The sequence below is a fragment of the Diabrotica undecimpunctata genome, chromosome 5, assembly GCF_040954645.1.
Source record: "Diabrotica undecimpunctata isolate CICGRU chromosome 5, icDiaUnde3, whole genome shotgun sequence".
Taxonomy (NCBI): domain Eukaryota; kingdom Metazoa; phylum Arthropoda; class Insecta; order Coleoptera; family Chrysomelidae; genus Diabrotica; species Diabrotica undecimpunctata.
The window spans coordinates 94,993,658-95,013,928 of NC_092807.1; the positions used below are offsets into that span (position 1 = coordinate 94,993,658).

Consider the following 20,271-nt stretch of genomic DNA (forward strand, 5'->3'; position numbering starts at 1 on the left):
TTTTGTTATTACATTTATTAATTTTATAAATGTTTTATGAAATATTGTACAATCAATAAATTATTTTCATTCTCAATGGAAAACATTCCAAAATTGAATTAAGATTTTCATATTTCGTCATTTCCTTTATCTTCAACCTAACTTTAAAATAAATGAAAAATAAAGCAATGCTTATCTCAAAAAAGCTGGAGTCTCAATTCCAATTTTTTGCTGGATTATTTTACCATACCCTCCTCTTCCAGAGTCATAATCAGTCCTATATTCGTCACGTACCTAAAAACATTCTTTGTTAACATTATAAGTTAAATATGTTGATAATAAGCAGAATAGAAGAATAAACAACATATCTCCAGTGTACTACGAGAAATAAATGTGTTTATAACATTACCTGTCCTCCTGTTTTTCCTCTACCGTATTGTCTACCTTCTATAAATCCAGCATCCCAATCTGTTCTTACTATCCTATCATCCAAACGAGTACCGTTTATATACCTAAAAGAACAATTTGCACACTGAATGTTAAACAATCCCAAGTTCAAGCTTAATTTTACCTTAAACAGTTTTCTGCATCAGCTCTATTATAGTACTCTACAAAACAAAACCCACAGGGTGTCTTCTTATATTTATCTAAACCCATTACAACTCTTCTTATATCCCCACATTTTGAAAAGAGCTCATAGATTTGTTCTTCAGTTGTATAAAAAGATAAATTTCCAACGTATAATGTGGTCGATAGTCTTAATAATCCGTCCTGTTCGGCTCTAGTACCCTGTATTTAAAAGCAAAAACTAATTAAGAATCCTTATATTAAGCAATTTTATGATTAGGTACCTTAAAATGTTGGTCTCGGTAAGAACTAAGTTCTATGGAAGGTGAAGTTACCATCGACATTGTTTATAGAAAGTTTATAATTTGATAATTTTGAGATTAAACTTCGTGTTTCCTACTACTTATTTACAGAAAACTCTAAAAAACAAATTGTCCTAAAATTTGTGTTTACCAACTTTTGACTCAACCATGACATTTATGACAGTAATATGTCAAAGAACATAGACGTAATTTCTAGAATTATGCCACAGAACACGGATCAAATGGTTTGTGGATCAAACATTGGATATGTCAAAATTATTTATTTTATTAACCGTGATTCTGCTTTTTTTCATGTCCACAAGTTACTTTGCATAATATTTCTAATTATAAAATTATGTAAAAATTATGATTTATTTATAGTTATATAATGTAATTTTTAGACGTAAATCCTCAATTATATCGAGAAATTACAAACGTAATACCACAGAATAATAAACAATCAATGCCAACTGCCAACTCTGCTTGTCAACTGTCAAGATAAGTACGCGCATCTTTTTCGCTCAGACCATCTCAGACGGAATCAGCCATGTTTTAAACGGAACCAGTGCTGTTCAGTCATATTTTATCTGGCGTGCATAGAAAAATTAACCTGGTTTAATTTATTTACGGCAACCATAGATATAATATGCAATATTTTATTCGTACTTTTAATGAAGACATTTTTGAAATCAGAGCGGCAAAAATATTTTTAATTCGTTACTTCTCAAGCATCAATTTTTTTATTTTGTTATGCTGTGTTATCATTTCCGTTTCATAACATGCAAGTTAGTTTACTTTGTATTCGAGTATTCAATACGAAAGTGCTACCACCAGTTAATGCAGTAGTTTTAGATTTAGTAGTGAAATAAGAATCACCTAGGGACGAAACGACACATCATATGAGATTCAAATTGCCACCATTTGATGGAAAGTCTTCTTGGTACATATACCTTAGATAATTTGAAGCCATTGCGACAGCCAATGATTGGGCAGAACAAGAAAAGGCTATTTCCTTGACTGGTGCTTTACGGGGTGATGCTGCGGATATCCTAAGATCGATTCCTAAGGGTCAAGGATAGTTCAGTCCTAAGAGGGTCATTGATAATTCAGTCAGAATTTTATTTTGACATAATTTGTGAGTGAAACACACAAACAGAAAATTCGCTGCATATCAGCAAATAGAACCACCAAGAACAAAATTCATTTAATTTTAACCAACATGATTAATATAATAAAATAAAACTGATCATATTAAAAAAAGGAAGTCCGAAATAAAAGAAAAAATATTAGCAGCGAATGAAGCTTATTTTGCAAAAAAAAATTACTTAAAAGCAAAAAACTGCCTAAGAAAACTAAGATGAACTTTTATAACACCATATTTAGGCCAATATTATTATAAGCAGGAGAAACAATGACGATGGTCAAAAAAGCCAAAGAAAACTTTAAGAATAGCGGAGAGAAAGATTACGAGAACCATACTGAGACCAATCAGAACAGAGCAAAATGAATATAGAAGCAGAACGAATGCAGAGATTAAGGAAGAACGTAAGGAAGACATCGTGACTAAAATAAAGCAATGCATAGTTAGATGGTTAGGTCACATTTGGCGAGCAGGAGATGAGACAGTGATATACGCAATGATAGAATAACCAAGATCAAAGTGGCTACAGAAGTTGAAGAAGACCTAAAAAGGGCAGGAGTCAGAATGGAGAGAAAAAATTAGAGACAGGAAAAAATAGAGAGATATCGTCAAGAAAATAACATAAACAAAAGAAGACTGATCCACTCAAGAAATAGGATCTAGAAAGCATTCGCTGTTTAACCCAACGCTGGAGTATATAGCCATTATATATAAGTATCTTCTTCTTCTTCAGTGCCTTATCCGGTCCGGATGTTGGCGATCATCAAGGCTATCATGGTTTTGTTGACTGCTCTGCGAAACAGCTCCGCTGAGGTCATCCCAAACCATTGTCTGAGATTTTTCAACCACGAGATACGACAGCGTCCCGGTCCTCTTCTGCCAAATACTTTACTCTGCATAACGAGTTGAAGAATTCGATATTTTTCTTCGTTCCGCATCACGTGGCCGAGGTACTCAAGCTTACGTTGTTTAATTAAATTAAGCACTTCTTTTTCTTTTGTCATGCGCTGTAGGACCTCAACGTTGGTGACATGGTCCACATAAGATATTTTTATTATCCTTCTGTATATCCACATCTCGAAGGCTTCGATTCGTTTTTCAGTGGCTTGCGTCAGTGTCCAGGCTTCAACTCCATATAGTAACACTGGAAGAACGTAGCACCTCACTATCCGCATCTTGGTTCCCAAACTGAGATCACTGCAGCACAGCAAGGATCTCAACTTAATAAATGTAGACCGTGCCATTTCAATTCTGGATCTAATCTCTTGAGCGTAGTCCCATTGTACGTTGAGGGTAGTTCCGAGGTGAGTAAATCTGTCGAATCTCTGGATCTCTTCGCTACCTGCCATTAGTGCCCCGGGATCTAAAGTTGTACGGCTGACAACCATGAATTTAGTTTTCTTAATATTAAGGTTCAGTCCGTATGTTACGCTCACAGTTTGCACTCGGTCTAGTAAGGCCTGCAGATCGTTTAGGCTGGTTGCTAGTAACACAGTGTCATATTATTGATGTATTAACCGTTCACTCGGATTCCCATGTCTAGGTTTGTGAGGGCAACATTAAAAATCTCCTCAGAGTATATATTGAAAAGAGCCTTACTCCTATATAAGTATATAGTCATATTAAAAATAGCAAAAGCAAGTTTAAAATTTTATAACTTTTATCATTATTGGCGTGTCTACTCCGAAGGAAACAAACAAAGAAAAAACAACAGATTTATACAAAAGAAACATCCTGTGATTATAGAAGGTAACTCCTCCTCCTCATTCCTTGAGCCCTTCTGAGTGGTGGTATCTAAATATTTTTACCTGGCTGTCTTCATTGGCTGTGATCCTGTACCAGATGGACTACTTCATATAGGAATTTTCCCATCAGAGTTGGTCTGCCCAACATATTTCAGATCTCTCTCTCTCTCTCTCTCTCTCTCTCTCTCTCTCTCTCTCTCTCTCTCTCTCTCTCTCTCTCTCTCTCTCTCTCTTTGTTTTTTCCCTTTCTGTAAATATAATATATTAGCCATAATTGTTGTAAGTAACATGTATAATTACAAATAATCGTTGCAAATTCATTACTGAGTAATATTATTAATGAGAAGTATCCAGAGCATGTACATAATTTCGGAACTATGGCTCAACTTATTTTGTATGCTTGAAGTGATGACGAACGGGGTAAAAATCCATGGTTCCAACTGTATTTAGCGCGATAAGTGAACTTAAAATAATAAACCATTAAGTAAAACCACAAAATTGTTATCGCTGTTAGGTAAGAATTTAAAATATTTGAAAATGATTACATTTTTGTTTTTTTTTTTACATGAACTTCATTTAATCTTGTCTTTTGCAGAGTAATGGAGGCGCCAACGATAAAGAGTTTTGTAGGGAATAGTTTTCTTTTACTATTAATCGTTACAATTGTGATAGGCCAATTTGCCCCAAAGTTTTCTCGCTGTGCACTCAAAGAAAGATGTGGAGAATGTATTCAAACACCGGAATGCGCTTGGTGTTATGATCCCGTAAGTACATTTCTGCAATAAATACAATATTTTCTAGCTATATAACACCTGTGTAATTGGTGTACTCGTAATTATTTTTCTGCAATTCCTTGCTAATTTTAGAAATATTTTCATATGGAATAGTTTTCTAGTTGTTGGTGTGAAATAGTTTGAAATTTATGAAGGGTGTCAATTGATTTGTTAGATTCATTTGTAAACGTACATACATTTTTCTTATTATTTATATTGTTTAATATGATCAATAGTTTCTTTGGTTTTTATTTTTCCGTGTCTTGATACTTTGTGGTTTTGTTGGAACAATGGAATGGGGTGAAATCCCTTTCAATCCGTAACTCTTGAAGATCTCAGTCAGATAAGAGGAGAAAAGAAACAAGCTAGATGTTAACTATTCCATGTATTAGCGGAAACGTTTCGATTTATATTTACAAAACGGTATCAGTCCATATCTGTAACAGTAAGGTTCTCTTAAAAGGAAGAGAAAAGTTCTTTTATATTTTAAATTATATATATATATATATATATATATATATATATATATATATATATATATATATATATGAAAGTAAAAGATTGCATTTCATTTCAATCGGAACTCTACGATTGCTCTACACGTGTTTCGAGTTATTCAACTCATCATCAGGAGCACTTGTGGAAGTTCAACTGAAATGAAATGCAGTCTATATATATATATATATATATATATATATATATATATATATATATATATATATATATATATATATACTGTTATGATGTGTTTTTTTGTTTGAATGATGAGCAATGAGTATTTTTAATAATATAATATATAGGGTTTTTATCGCGGTTCTCAAAGAATTAGCTTGTAAGTACTTTTTTAAATTATCTTTATTATAACTATTATGAAACACACATATATATCTAACCTAGTCAATGTAAATTTAAAATAAACTATCTTTAAAGTGATATTCTTATAAAACTAATTAAATTCTATAGACAATCTAAAATTTAAACAAAACTATCTTCAAAATTGAAATTGTTATGACACTAACTAAATTATATTAACAAAATTTTGTACCTTTCTTTCACTGAATGCCTAAATGAACTGTTTTCCACTATATATATTCTAATCACCACTGAAAGTCTTCGTACTTCGGTTATCCTTGTTTTTTGTGAAATTACTTTTTTCAATTATCAGCTTCTACCAATTTAAGATATAGTTTTCTTCACCAGCATTTATACACCACCAACCAAACCAGCAAACAGCATTTATATTTATTCTTCTTTTCAATATACCAATATCCAATTATTATAAGTTGATTTATACTAATCTCCAACCATAATATAATTTAATTTCTTCCAATATACCTTTTTTTATCTTCAATAATTATTTGTGTATAATTATAAATGTGCATTAAATTATATGCATAATTTTTAATCTTCATTTAACTCACTATATTATACTATTGGACTATTTGTACTTGATTCACTGACTCTAACTAACTTTCATAATAAACTGCTTGACTTCTGACTAAAAACTTCTAAAAACTTCTTAAAACTCTTCTGACTGCACTATCTAAAACTTTTCTGACTAAAAACTTTCAAAAACTGCCTCTTCTGAATAAAAAAACTCAAAAACTGCCATCTTGAATCCAAATCACAGGTATTTATATCTTTTGGACATTCTAGAACCATCTCGTAAGAGATCATGTTCCAATTTGTTCTATTTCATACTTGTATGAATTTTCTGGAACAAACCATTTCGCAAACATGGCCATCTCCGGAGATCCAGAGAATTCCATTCTTTTCTATTAATAATTTTGTTTACATTTAGGCTTTTCAGATCAGAATATATAATTAAATTAGTAACTTAACATTCTAATTTAATAAAATACACATTTCAAACAATATATTATTATAACCCACTTTATATTCGTAAATATTTTTAAACGTCACTTCAGAGTATAAATATCTGTCAATCTCCGAGAGTATTTTTGGTTGCCTAAGCACATGGCTCACTTATATATATTTACAATATTAAAATACAACTTTTTACAATTATTATGCTAATTTATTAAAAATACCCTCACATAAATATATTTTTATTAAATTCTCTAGTATATAACTTATTTAAAACAACCAAATATCTAATATTATGTAGTATATAACTTATAAATTATTTTCTATAAACCCTAATTGTCACAATACCCCAAAATAATATTTAAAATAAATAATTTACTTATTATTTTTTTAAATATTAATTTTCTCATATCTTATTAAATTTAATAAATTAATAATTCAATTTTTTTTTATTTAAAATGTGTTAAATACATCCCTGTTCGCTGTCTATGTCAAAACAGAGAACAACGGAGCACAGTTCGGCTATTCTATGGTCAAACTGTCATGTCAAATGGAGCAATGGATGCGATATCAGAGAATAAATATAACCTTAATTAAAAATATAATAGATATGGTGTTCTGTTTATTTATAGACAAATTCTAGGAATTATTTCCATTCAAAATAACTTTCATCAATATAAATTGGTAAGTTTTTCCACTTTATTATATTAGAAAGACATTTTTATAGCAATTATAGTATCGAATCCCAAATTATGATTTTTAGGGTATCAAACAATTTCCATATATACAAAATTCAACAAGTACGATGTCAAATTGATTCAAAATAATGAAATCTACCATCTACCATTTAACAAATCAAGTCTATTGAATAAAATGGATATATCAGTAAGTTATTAGTGTTATTATATTTGTGTTAAAGGTATAGAAATCATTATTCAATCTCTTCATGATATTGAAAAATGTCGTTGATATGAAATATGCCTCTTAGTCTGTTCTCTGCATCTATTAACACATAACTATTTAGTCCATTCTGATTTTCAATTGTATATGGACCTTCAAACATTGGTTGTAATTTCTTACAACGGTTTTCTTTAACATTACTTTTTCTAAGTGAACGAATTAACACTAGGTCTCCTTTTTTAAATGTGATTGGTTTTTTTATATTTCGATTTTGTCTTCTGATATATTCTTCAGCTTTCCTCCTAATTCGGTTATTCACTTTCTGCATTACTTGTTCTAACATATCCTGATTATATTCACTAATCCACTTTCTGTTTCCTATATGGCCAAACATTAAATATTCTGGTACTTCTTCTGTATTTAAATTATGTGTATTATTTAAAAAATATTCTACTTGTGGTATATGTTGCTGCCAAGTTTCGTGTTGATTTTGGCACACTATTCTTAAATATTTTATAACTTCTTTAATATATCTTTCTGCAGGATTTGCCTGAGGAGGTCTGATACTTGTAAAATGAATGTTGATTCCCTTTTTCTCACAAAATGCCCGAAATTTTTGGTTGTTAAAATATGTAGCATTATCTAATATGCAATTTCTAAATGGTCCTATTTCTTCGAAAAACTGATTAATATATAATTTCAATGTTTTAACATTTGTTCTTGAGCAGGGATATAGTTTAATAAATTTTGTATATAAATCAACTATCACTAGTATATGCTTTTTTCCTGTTGGACTTGGAATTAAATTTGAGATAAAATCCATGGACACTGTATTTAGTTTTTCATATACAACATTAGATCTATATGTGTTCTGGTTTTTGAAATTCTTTTCTTTGTTTAGTTGACATATTGGGCATTGGGTAGTAATTTCTTTTGCTATACTTATATCATTCTTTGCAAAATAATTGTCCCTAAATAGCATCCATAGCTTTCTTGAACCAATATGCATATAATTGTTATGTAAATTTTTCAATATTTTCTTTGCTAAAGTTCTAGTTATTACATATACTTCTATGCCATTTAGTATTTTATAATATACCCCATCTTTCCTAAGGACTTTTTGTTTTTCACTCAAATTGATCTGATCTCTTATAATTTCTTCTTTAGAATATAATCCAGTACTTTCTACTAATTGATTTAATCCAATTTTTATTGTTCGCTGCCCTTTTTGTGGTGTATTTTCTAACCTTGATAAAGCATCTGCCACTATATTGGATTTTCCAGAAATGTATTTGATTTCAAAGCAGTATTCACTAAGTATTAGACTCCACCGATGTATTCTACTGTTTCCATATTTGTTATTTAATATAGACGTTAAAGCTTGGTGATCTGTTTCTATTGTAAATTCATTACCCAACAAATAAAATCTTAATTTTGTGACACAGTGTATTATACTTGCTAGTTCTAATTCTGAAACTGAGTAACCCTTTTCATGTGGCTTTGTAATTCTTGAAATGAATTGTATTGGGTATTCGACCCCATCATGTATTTGTAATAATACCCCTGATAATCTCTCTATTGATGCATCTGTTCTTAATATGAATGGCTGTGTGTAGTCAGGATAGTATATTTTCAAATTTGACAGAAAAATGTTTTTAATCTCTTGGAATGCTAGTTCTCTTCTCTGATCCCATCTCCATTTTACACCTTTTCTCAGTAGTTCAAGTAATGGAATTTCTTTTATACTTAGATCTGGTATCATCCTTTTATAATAATTAATTATTCCAATAAATCCTCTTAAAGTTCTTAAATTGTGTGGTGTTTTATATTCCTGAATGACTTGTGTCCGTTCTGGATCCATTTCGATTCCCTTAGTATTAAGTTTATAACCTAGATATATGACTTCTTTTTGAAAAAATGTACATTTTTCTTGATTTATTTTTAGTCCAACTTTGTCTAATCTATTTATTATAATTTTTAGGTGTTTCTCATGATCTTCAGCCGTTTTAGAAAAAATTAATATATCATCAATGTAGTGAATTACAAAATGTTCATATTGATCCAAAATATCATGAAGACATCTACATAGAGCACTGCAAGATGATTGAAGTCCAAATGGTACTACTTTGAATTGATATACTACTCCATCTATCTGAAATCCTGTATACTGTCTACTTTTTCTTTCTAGAGGTATTAACCAAAAGCTATGCTGTAAATCAATTTTAGTGAAAAATGACATTCCTGTAATTCTTCCTAATATTCCATCTATACTCATTGGTGCTTCAAATTGCTTTTCAGTAATCTTGTTAATATTCCTTGCATCCAAACATAACCTGATTTCACCTGATCTTTTTCGTACTACTACTATGGGGTTAATAAAACATGTGTCTGCCTTCTCAATGATCCCATCTTCTAACATATTATTAATTGTTTTGTTTACTTCTTCTCTGTATTTATATGGTATTGGGTATGATTTTGTTTTAAAATCTTTTTCTTCTTTAACTTTTATACTATGGATATAATTTTGTGCAATTCTATTTTCTTTATTGACAAGTCCCTTGTGTTGCTGCAATATGGAAATGACTATTGATTTATATTCTTCAGGGCAATTTAAAACTTTCATCATATCTTCTTCTTTACAAATCACATTATTCTTCAATATGTACTCATTATTCCTTGCTTCCAATTTTACGCACTCCGCCTCGTAGGCATCCATCTGCTTAAAATTTCCATTCCTTAAATATTCACTACAAGAATTATTCTTTACATTCTTTTGGGACATTTCCCTATCATCAAAATACATTTCTTCTTCATAAACATCATTATTTTCTTTTAATAATATCCTATCAACTCTTATTCCTTCTTCCACCTCATCTTTCTGCATAAATTTAATTATTTGCCCTTCCAAAGTTACCATTTTTTTTTCAAAATCTATCTTTACTTTCTTCTTTTCCAATTCATCATTTCCCATTAATATATCAACACATAAATCCTTGACAATAAATCCTTGCATATTAATTTCTTTATTAAGAATATTAATTTTAAAATTGGCTAGTTTATCAATTTCACCCAACTTCTTATTATTTGCACCAATAATTTTAATTTTTGGAATCTTTATTATATCTGATAGTTTTAATGTATTAAAAATAAAATTCTCCGAGACTAAAGTACTTTCTGAACCAGTATCTATCATAATTTTAATCATTTTATTTTTGGCCAAAGCATTTATATAAATTAAATTAATAGAGTCAATAATTTTATCCTCATCTAAAGAAATAAATTCAGAAGGTTTTTCATAATAGCAATGGCCTAACTTGTAATTCAGAAAGTTTACGGCACAAAATTTTGATTATTAGAATTGTCAGATTGTATCTGACCACTTGGATCTGATGTCCTATGTCTTTCCCTACTATGACTTCTACTCACATTTTCTTGCCTTGTACTATTTCGTTCCCTGTCTTCGCAGCTCCTATTCCTTCGAACACAATTTACCTGTCTGTTATAGTTAGGTCGCTCTGTATTTCTTCTATTGTTAAAATCTTGTCTATTATTATTAGTACTGTTATTAAAATGTTGTCTATTATAATTAGTATTGTTATTACAATTTTGTCTAATTTGATTACTGTTATTATTATTAAAATTTTGTAAACTATCACCATATCTATTATATGATTGTCTATATTGTTGATTATCATTATTATATTGAAAAGTATTGTTGTTTTTTCTGTTGTTATTATTACTTGTCATATTGCCTCTTTGTATTCTTTGAATAAAATTAATAAAACTATCTATTGTTTGAATATTTTGTACAGTTACGGTTTGCACAACATCAGCATCAAAATGTCTAGATACATTTAAGACTGTTTCATCCTCTCTAAGTGGTGGTTCTAAATATTTTGCAACTGTTATCAATTTCAATGCATAATCTACCATATTTGATTTTAAATTTTGATTATACTTTCCAAAATATAGAATTTCTCTAAACTTGGCTTGCTCTAGTTCACCCCAATAATAATTTAAAAATTTATTTTCAAATGTTTGAAAATTATCTAAATCATTCTCAATACTAGCAAACCAAGTTGCTGCATTGTCATTTAATGTCATTCTAATATAATCTTTAATATCATTAATATTATTCACCAATCTTAATTTATGTTTTAAACTATTTATGTATACTCTAGGATGCAAATTTTTTATATTACCAGAGAATTTAATCCCAGTCTCATTTGTTAAATTTAAGTAAGGTCTCCCTATGTCTCTCATTTGTGAAATATCATCTATTCTCTGTTCCACATTTCTTATTTGATTACAATTTATTTGGATATTTTGTTGTATATCGTCTAATTTTTCTTCTGTGTTTCTCCTGTCTTCGTTAATTTTTACTTCTAAGTTACATTTCTGTAACTCTATTTTCTGTTCTATATCTATCTTATTATCTTGAATAATCCTCTTTACTTCTGTCCTCTCATTGTCTATCCTTTTCTTGTAGTCATTCCGTATACTTTTTATTTCATTTGCTACTTTTTTCTCTGCAGCTTCAAGTTTTTTATCCATTTGTTTTACAATTTTATTATTATTATCTTCTATTTTCTTTTCTAATTTTCTATAATTCTCTTCCAATTTCTGTTCCATTTTTTTCATGTCTTCTTTGACTTCTTTTGAATTCTCTTCCAATTTTTTCGTATTCTCTTCCATTTTCTGTTCCATTTTTTTCATGTCTTCTTTGATTTCTTTTGAATTCTCTTCCATTGTCTTGTTCATCTGCATCATTAATGACATCAAAGCTGCCATATTGACATTTTCCTCTCTTTCTGGATTCATTTCTGCAGTATCTTGTGGAACTTGAACTAAACTCTCCTCTTGTATAGGTTGTGTTTCTACTTCCACATCTTCTTCATTCTTTTTGCTTCTTGTACCTTTCTTTCCTTGAGACATTTTGAGACTTTACTTGTTCAAATATAATTAAAAATAAAATCTATAATTTTTTCTTTCTACTGATAATTAATTTACTTATATGAGAGCACTTATCTTCCCAAACTAATTCTTTTAAATAGAGAGCCACCGCGTTGGGTGCCAAATTGTTATGATGTGTTTTTTTGTTTGAATGATGAGCAATGAGTATTTTTAATAATATAATATATAGGGTTTTTATCGCGGTTCTCAAAGAATTAGCTTGTAAGTACTTTTTTAAATTATCTTTATTATAACTATTATGAAACACACATATATATCTAACCTAGTCAATGTAAATTTAAAATAAACTATCTTTAAAGTGATATTCTTATAAAACTAATTAAATTCTAAAGACAATCTAAAATTTAAACAAAACTATCTTCAAAATTGAAATTGTTATGACACTAACTAAATTATATTAACAAAATTTTGTACCTTTCTTTCACTGAATGCCTAAATGAACTGTTTTCCACTATATATATTCTAATCACCACTGAAAGTCTTCGTACTTCGGTTATCCTTGTTTTTTGTGAAATTACTTTTTTCAATTATCAGCTTCTACCAATTTAAGATATAGTTTTCTTCACCAGCATTTATACACCACCAACCAAACCAGCAAACAGCATTTATATTTATTCTTCTTTTCAATATACCAATATCCAATTATTATAAGTTGATTTATACTAATCTCCAACCATAATATAATTTAATTTCTTCCAATATACCTTTTTTTATCTTCAATAATTATTTGTGTATAATTATAAATGTGCATTAAATTATATGCATAATTTTTAATCTTCATTTAACTCACTATATTATACTATTGGACTATTTGTACTTGATTCACTGACTCTAACTAACTTTCATAATAAACTGCTTGACTTCTGACTAAAAACTTCTAAAAACTTCTTAAAACTCTTCTGACTGCACTATCTAAAACTTTTCTGACTAAAAACTTTCAAAAACTGCCTCTTCTGAATAAAAAAACTCAAAAACTGCCATCTTGAATCCAAATCACAGGTATTTATATCTTTTGGACATTCTAGAACCATCTCGTAAGAGATCATGTTCCAATTTGTTCTATTTCATACTTGTATGAATTTTCTGGAACAAACCATTTCGCAAACATGGCCATCTCCGGAGATCCAGAGAATTCCATTCTTTTCTATTAATAATTTTGTTTACATTTAGGCTTTTCAGATCAGAATATATAATTAAATTAGTAACTTAACATTCTAATTTAATAAAATACACATTTCAAACAATATATTATTATAACCCACTTTATATTCGTAAATATTTTTAAACGTCACTTCAGAGTATAAATATCTGTCAATCTCCGAGAGTATTTTTGGTTGCCTAAGCACATGGCTCACTTATATATATTTACAATATTAAAATACAACTTTTTACAATTATTATGCTAATTTATTAAAAATACCCTCACATAAATATATTTTTATTAAATTCTCTAGTATATAACTTATTTAAAACAACCAAATATCTAATATTATGTAGTATATAACTTATAAATTATTTTCTATAAACCCTAATTGTCACAATACACATATATATATATTTATAGGCCTCTGTGCTCTGTGGATAAAGAGAACACGGCCTTCACCACAGGATCTGGATTGAATTTATTAATAGAAGAATTTATCAAATACAAGTCAATGTTTCTTCTTGGTCAAGTGCCCTGTTCGTTGCGAACGTTGGCTATCAACAAGGCAATTCTGATCTTGTTTGCGGCGCTTCTGAATAGTTCGACAGATGTGAGCCCGAACCACTTCCGCAGATTTTGGAGCCACAAGTGTCGTCTCCTGCCTGGTCCTCGCTTACTGTCTACTTTCCCCTGGACAATCAATTGCAGTAGACGGTACTTATCGTGTCTCAATATGTGTCCTAGATATTCAAGCTTTCTTTGTTTGATTGTGCTCACGATTTCTTTCTCCTTTCCGATTCTTTGGAGTACCTCTATGTTGGTGACATGCTTCTAGTTTTCTCGTGAGCGTCTCTGTCAGCTTCCAGGCCTCAATACCATATAGTAAGATTTTTCCGATAGACGTAGTTTTAGGGGAAGAGACAAATCCTTGCTTATGAGGAGCTTTTTCATATTGTTAAATGTTGCTCTAGCTCGTTCTATTCTCGCCTTAATTTCTGTGGCATGTTCCCATTTTGCATTTACGTTGGTGCCAAGGTACACATATGATTCTACATGGTCAATTAGTATGATACTTATCCGTAATTGTCGAGCAGGTTGTTGCTTTTTGATTATCAGCATCCACTTTGTCTTCTTGAAGTTGAGGCTCAGGCCGTATTCCTCACTAACTGAATAAACTCTTTCCATTACCTGTTGTAATTCGTTTATGGTACTGGCAAGGATCACCGTGTCATCGGCATATCTTATATTGTTCGTTAACTCGCCGTTTATTTTTATGTCCTCATTTGCATTTTCTATACATTTGTTAAATATTTCCTCGGAATAAATATTGAATAGGAGTGGGGATAAGATACACCCCTGACGGACATCTCTTTTGATCTGCACCCTTCCAGTGAGTTCGTTGCCAATTTTTGCTCTTGCTGTTTGACCCCAGTAGAGGTTTGCCACAATTCGAAGGTCCTTGTCGTCGATACCTGTCTTTCAATGTTTACAAATAAGAAATTGAGTATGGTTATTAGATTGAAGTTCGTCGAATATTATGTATGGTCGCAACTGCTATGTGGGGTAGAAGCTTGGAGTCTGAAAGTCTAATCCGTAAAAAAATTGAAGGCATTCGAAATGTGGCTATATGAACGAAGAAGTGGTAAGACGAATTAGACATGACAGAAATCTTATGAACACAATTAAAATAAAAGAAACATCGTATCTGGGCTTCGTACTTCGAAACGATAAATACTCTCTTCTACACGTCATCTTCTTGTTTTGCCCTATCCGTTTCGGACGTTGGCTATTAACAAGGCTATTTTGACTTTGTTTACGGCACCTCTGAACAGTTCGGTCGATGTTAGTCCGAACCATTGTCGCAGGTTATGCATCCATGAGTGTCGTCCTCTTCCCGGTCCCCTCCTACTGTCGATTCTTCCTTGGACTATTAACTGTAGCAGCCGGTACTTAGTATGCCTCATGACATGTCCGAAGTACTCAAGCTTCCATTTCTTTACTGTGAAGATTATTTCTTTGCTTTTGGCTATTCTCTGCATTACTTCCACGTTAGTGATGTGGTCTGTCCAGGATATCCGAAGAATACTGCGATATATCCACAGCTCAAAGGATTCTAGTTTCTTCAGGGTGGCTTCCGTTGTGGTCCATGCCTCTGCTCCATAGAACAAGACCGGGAAGACATAACACTTGACCAGTCTTAATTTTAGTTCCATTGAGATTTTGCTTGTGAACCACTTTTTCATATTGTTAAACGCGTTTCGCGCTTTTTCAATTCGTGATCTTATTTTTGTTGACTGGTCCCATTTTGTGTTGACTGTGGTTCCAAGGTATGTGTATGTCTCCACTTGTTCTATTTTTCGGTTGTTTAATGTCAATTGCATCGGAGGTTATTGTGTTCTGCTGATGAGCATGCATTTAGTTTTGGTTGTATTGAGTTCTAAACCCTATTCTTGACTTGCTGTGTGTATGCTTTGCATGAGAATTTGAAGCTCGTTGCAGTCATTTGCGATAATAACTGTGTCGTCAGCATATCTAATATTATTGATTACCTCTCCGTTTACTTTGATACCCTCCGAAACTTCTCCCAGTGCTTCTCTGAAGATTTGTTCAGAGTATATATTGAACAGGAGCGGCGAGAGGACGCATTCCTGTCGTACACCCTTTTTAATATCTATCTTCCCACTGTGTAAGTTGCCCATCTTTATCTCAGCACTTTGGTTCCAATAGAGACTGGTTATTATGCGCAGATCCTTGCCATCAATATGCATCTTCCTGAGCATTTCCATGAGTTTATCATGTTTGATCTTGTCAAACGCCTTGGAGAAGTCGATGAAGCACAAGTGGACGTCCTTGTGCATGTCTCTGCATCTTTGAATTAAAACTTGCAGACTGAAGATCGCCTCTCTTGTGCCCAATGCGCTTCGGAATCCGAACTGTGACTCCGATATATTTGCTTCGCATTTGTTATATATTCTATTGTGTATGATTTTGGTGAAAACTTTGGTAATGTGATTTATCAAGCTTATTAAGCGGTGTTGATCACAGTGTTTTGCACTTGGTGTTTTAGGTATGGCTACAAAGGTCGATCAAAGCCATTCCTCCGGAATCTCCCCTTTGTCGTAAAAGGTGTTAAAAAGGCCTGTCAGAAAATCGAGGAAGCGATCATCCGTTTCGCATAGGAGTTTTATGATCTCGCCCTGTATGTTGTCGGGACCTGGTGTTTTGTCGTTTTTTAGCGATGAAATGGCTTTTTCCACTTCAGACCTTAGTATTTCGGGTCCAGTCATGTCGTCATCTTGGTCCACTGTCGCTCTGCGTTTATCGTTAAAAAGTCGTTCTACGTAATCTTTCCATGTGTCAATGAGCTTCAAGTCGTCTGATATAAGGTTACCGTCTGCGTCTATTAGTGTTGGGTGGGGATTATTGGTTTTCTTTTTAGTTGTTAATTCTTTGATCTTTTTGTGCATGTTGTGGTAGTCATATCTTCTGTCGCACTCTTAGATCTCATAGCATTTCTCCTTCAGCCAGCGTTCCTTCGCTTCCTCTATCTTTGTTTTTATATTGTGACTTGTTTCTTGATACTTCACTTGATTTTTGCATTTGTGTTGTCTTCTTTCTTCCATCATATCAAGGATTTCATCCGTCATCCATTCTTTCTTCTTTACGCGCTCCTGTAACAGAAGTGTCTTGTTTGTCATTTCAACAGCTCTTTTAATTTCTTCCCATTTAGCAACTGCGTCTTGTGCGGGTTCACTCAAGTTTCCAATGTTTCTTCTTAAGGATTCCTGAACTTGTTGTTTAATGTTGGGATCCTTTAATTTCCTAATGTTTATCTTGGTTTTGTTAGGCTTCCCTTCAATACGTTTTAGTTTGATTCCCAGTTTACCCACCACTGGGTTGTGATCCGATTGAGCGTCAGCCCCGGGATAGGTTTTCACTGATGTGATTGAGTTTCTGAATCTTTCTGGTATGGCAATGAAGTCGATCTGGTTTCTTATATTTGTTTCTTTCGAGTCTGCTGGCGACTTCCAGGTGTAAAGTCTGCGAGGGGGCAGTTTAAAAAAAGTATTAGTTATCAATAGTTTTTGTTCCTGACAGAAGCGTATGAGACGTTTCCCTCTCTCGTTTCTAGTTCCTAATCCGTGACCGCCCACAAAGTTTGACACCTTACCTCTGCCGACCTTTGCATTGAAGTCGCCCATTATTACACGTCACACGTTATCATACAAGTATAAAGTAGGGGGAAGAAAAGGCTTAGGACGAAAGAAGATTACTTCCGTTCTTCCAATCTTTTCTTATCGTTTTTAATATCCAACCAGCCTATTCAATTTATCTTTTACAGTGTCTTATTTCATAGCCTTTTAACCATCTTCTCTTTCTTTGTTTGTTATTTCCTTACTCATTTGTTTATATTCTTATTTATTGTCTATCCCTAATCCCCAATATCTACATGGCGACCCGTCGTTCTTCCTATTTTTTTTTTTGTAAAAGAATAGTCATCCCATCCTACTCCTTAGTTTTATATCTCCTTCTTTTTATATACTCAAAAGTGCCATCTCCATCTCTGGTATTCTTCTAGATGATTTAAGTAGGTCTACTACTTTTGTTTTATCTTTTGCTCCCCGAAATGCTTTCATCGGTATACATTTTTTTAAGTTCTTTTATACTTCGTTTTAGGACTTTGGCAATGAACCACGCTGCTTCGAACCCGAATTGAAATTTCAACGACTTAAAAAGTGTGCTGAAGAATTTGTCCTTTTTCCGGATAATATACAAAATGTTGTGACCAATCTAGAGTTAACAAAAGCTCATAATGGTGATAAAACGATTGTGGGGAGAATTGGAAGAAGCTTTAACGCTGGTGGTGTCAGAGATAAGATGGTGCCAGTAGCACCTCAAAGAATACGTTTAAAGTTACGACCAGGTGAGTAAGACTTCTAATTATTATTATAATAACGTTAAATCTATGAATATCTTAATCAAACAGAGTGTGAATATTATACTAGTTTTAATACTTTAATCTTTAACCAAACCCAAAAGTGATCTTAATTTGGCCCTTCTTATTCTGTTTTCTTGACAAACACAGATGACCCCAGACGTATAACTATAAATGGCAGTGAGATAGAACAAATCCAGGAATATATCCACCTAGGTCAAATCCTGAGACTTGACAAAGAGAACCAAAGTGCGGAAATTACTAGAAGAGCAAGACTAGCATGGGCAGGATTTGGAAAACTTAGTTGGATACTTAAGAACCGCAAAATACCCCAATACTTGAGGAGCAAAGTGATCAACCAATGCATCCTTCCTATCATGACATATGGATGTCAAACCTGGACCCTAACCAAGGCAAATAAGAATAAACTAGCCAAAACAGAAAGAACAATGGAAAGAGCAAAGGTATACGACTGTCAGATAAAAAGAGGAACGACTGGGTAAGATCCAAAACAAAAGTCGAGGACATAGCAACAAAAATTGCCAAATTTAAATGGAGCTTCGCGGGCCACACTGCTAGACAAAAAGACCAACGTTGGAATACTACAATACAACATTGGAGACCTTACAAAAGCAAACGACCAAGAGAAAGACCACAGATGAGATGGGTTGATGACATTAAAAGAATAGCCGGATCAAATTGGAAATATGTTGCTCAGGATAGAGATCGATGAAAGGAGTTGGGAGAGGCCTATGTCGAAACATGGACGACATAAGGCTAAGAAGAAGAAGATTCTGTTTTCTTATCTTACACATGGTTTTCTTTTTTTAAATCTCAAGGTTTTCTTGTTTGATCTTGGTATTGACTATTGTCGTAGAATAAAAAGAAAGATTGATGTAGCGGTATTGTGACGGTCCATTGCTCAATTGCCGGTTTTTAAGTTCTTTCATCCGAAAAGAAATCTGAAAGCAAGAAATATAATCGAAAAAATTGGAATAAAGAAAATACTTTTTGACTTCACTTATAACTATTTATTAATATCTATTTCATTATCTATCACAGTATTACTTTTCTATTGGGTTTTATTTTTTATTTTGCACAAATCGGTTTTCCGCCAAAAAATGGTCCTAGGTCTCGGGTAGGTTTTAGAGATATTATCACATCAGAGGGTTCTAAAAATACCCCTGCTTGATACAATGAAGTTTATAATAAAATAACATTGCTGAAGGTAAACTCACAGATTTCACCAAAGAAATGAATATAATGAAAATCGACATCATAGCTATCAAAGAAACCAGATTGCCTAATAATGAATGAAAATAGTGGTAAATACGATGAATAGATTCCATTCTAATACAAGATACTCATTATACAGAACATTATAACCTTAATAATGTTACAGTTGGAAAGCAAGCTAATCAATCAATATAAACAAGCAATTGGACTTCGTAAGCCCTAAGTTTTTACCTAAAGTGACCGGAAGTAGAACCGAAAGTCAATATTTCAACTCTTCGTGTAACTTTCTGTCTATTAATATACGATTTCACTAAATTTGAGTAATTTTTGCCAAACTTCTGGTCACAAATTATTACCGGAAATTTCATCAAAACCGGAACTACATATTTGAACTCAACATTTCAGTACACGACGATTGATATATCACATTTACTATTTTTGCGACTAAAATGTGGCACTTTTAGTTGCAACCTTTTAACCTGAAGTGATATAAAAACCGGAAGAATTCTCGTATTATTCAGGCGCGTCAAATAATATATCGCTTGTACTATTTGGCTACTTTAAAACAGTATTTCTGATTGCAACTCTGTAACCAGAAATCCGATAAATCTTTTCTCACCTTTATTACCATCTTTGGGTTATTATCATCTTAAGGGCGCACAGGCGGATGGTGAGCAATTTTACAACAATTGAGAGATAACATCAAAAATATAAAACCAAAATAGATCAAAATAACAACTTAAGAAA

At 32.1% G+C, this 20,271-nt stretch overlaps 2 protein-coding genes across 2 annotated transcripts in view; one reads left to right on the plus strand and one right to left on the minus strand.

Annotated features, from left to right (window-relative positions):
• On the minus strand, nt 1-1,036 carry Cbp20 (cap binding protein 20). The gene is made up of 4 exons (XM_072531060.1): nt 831-1,036; nt 551-768; nt 389-491; nt 1-273 (listed from the first exon to the last, which is right to left on the minus strand). Exons 1-4 carry the CDS (start codon nt 888-890, stop codon nt 172-174), a joined length of 483 nt encoding a protein of 160 aa, XP_072387161.1. The 5' UTR covers nt 891-1,036; the 3' UTR covers nt 1-171.
• A 3,068-nt stretch (nt 1,037-4,104) lies between these two features.
• The window catches only part of LOC140441496 (integrin beta-PS-like), a 61,523-nt gene continuing 45,356 nt past the window's right edge, over nt 4,105-20,271 (plus strand). The window contains exons 1-3 of the mRNA XM_072532252.1: nt 4,105-4,248; nt 4,330-4,498; nt 18,030-18,276. Of these exons, the coding sequence (XP_072388353.1) occupies nt 4,334-4,498; nt 18,030-18,276 (412 nt within the window). The 5' untranslated portion in view covers nt 4,105-4,248; nt 4,330-4,333. The remainder of the gene's footprint in view (nt 4,249-4,329; nt 4,499-18,029; nt 18,277-20,271) is intronic.

Bases quoted from the DNA above. Each gene is read 5' to 3' on its own strand.
- Cbp20 (XM_072531060.1), bottom strand. From the start codon at position 890: ATGTCGATGGTAACTTCACCTTCCATAGAACTTAGTTCTTACCGAGAC. The intron at 769-830 runs GTACCTAATCAT...TTTTAAATACAG, and splicing joins ACCGAGACCAACATTTTAAG to GGTACTAGAGCCGAACAGGA. The intron at 274-388 runs GTAATGTTATAA...GAATGTTTTTAG, and splicing joins GAGGAAAAACAGGAGGACAG to GTACGTGACGAATATAGGAC.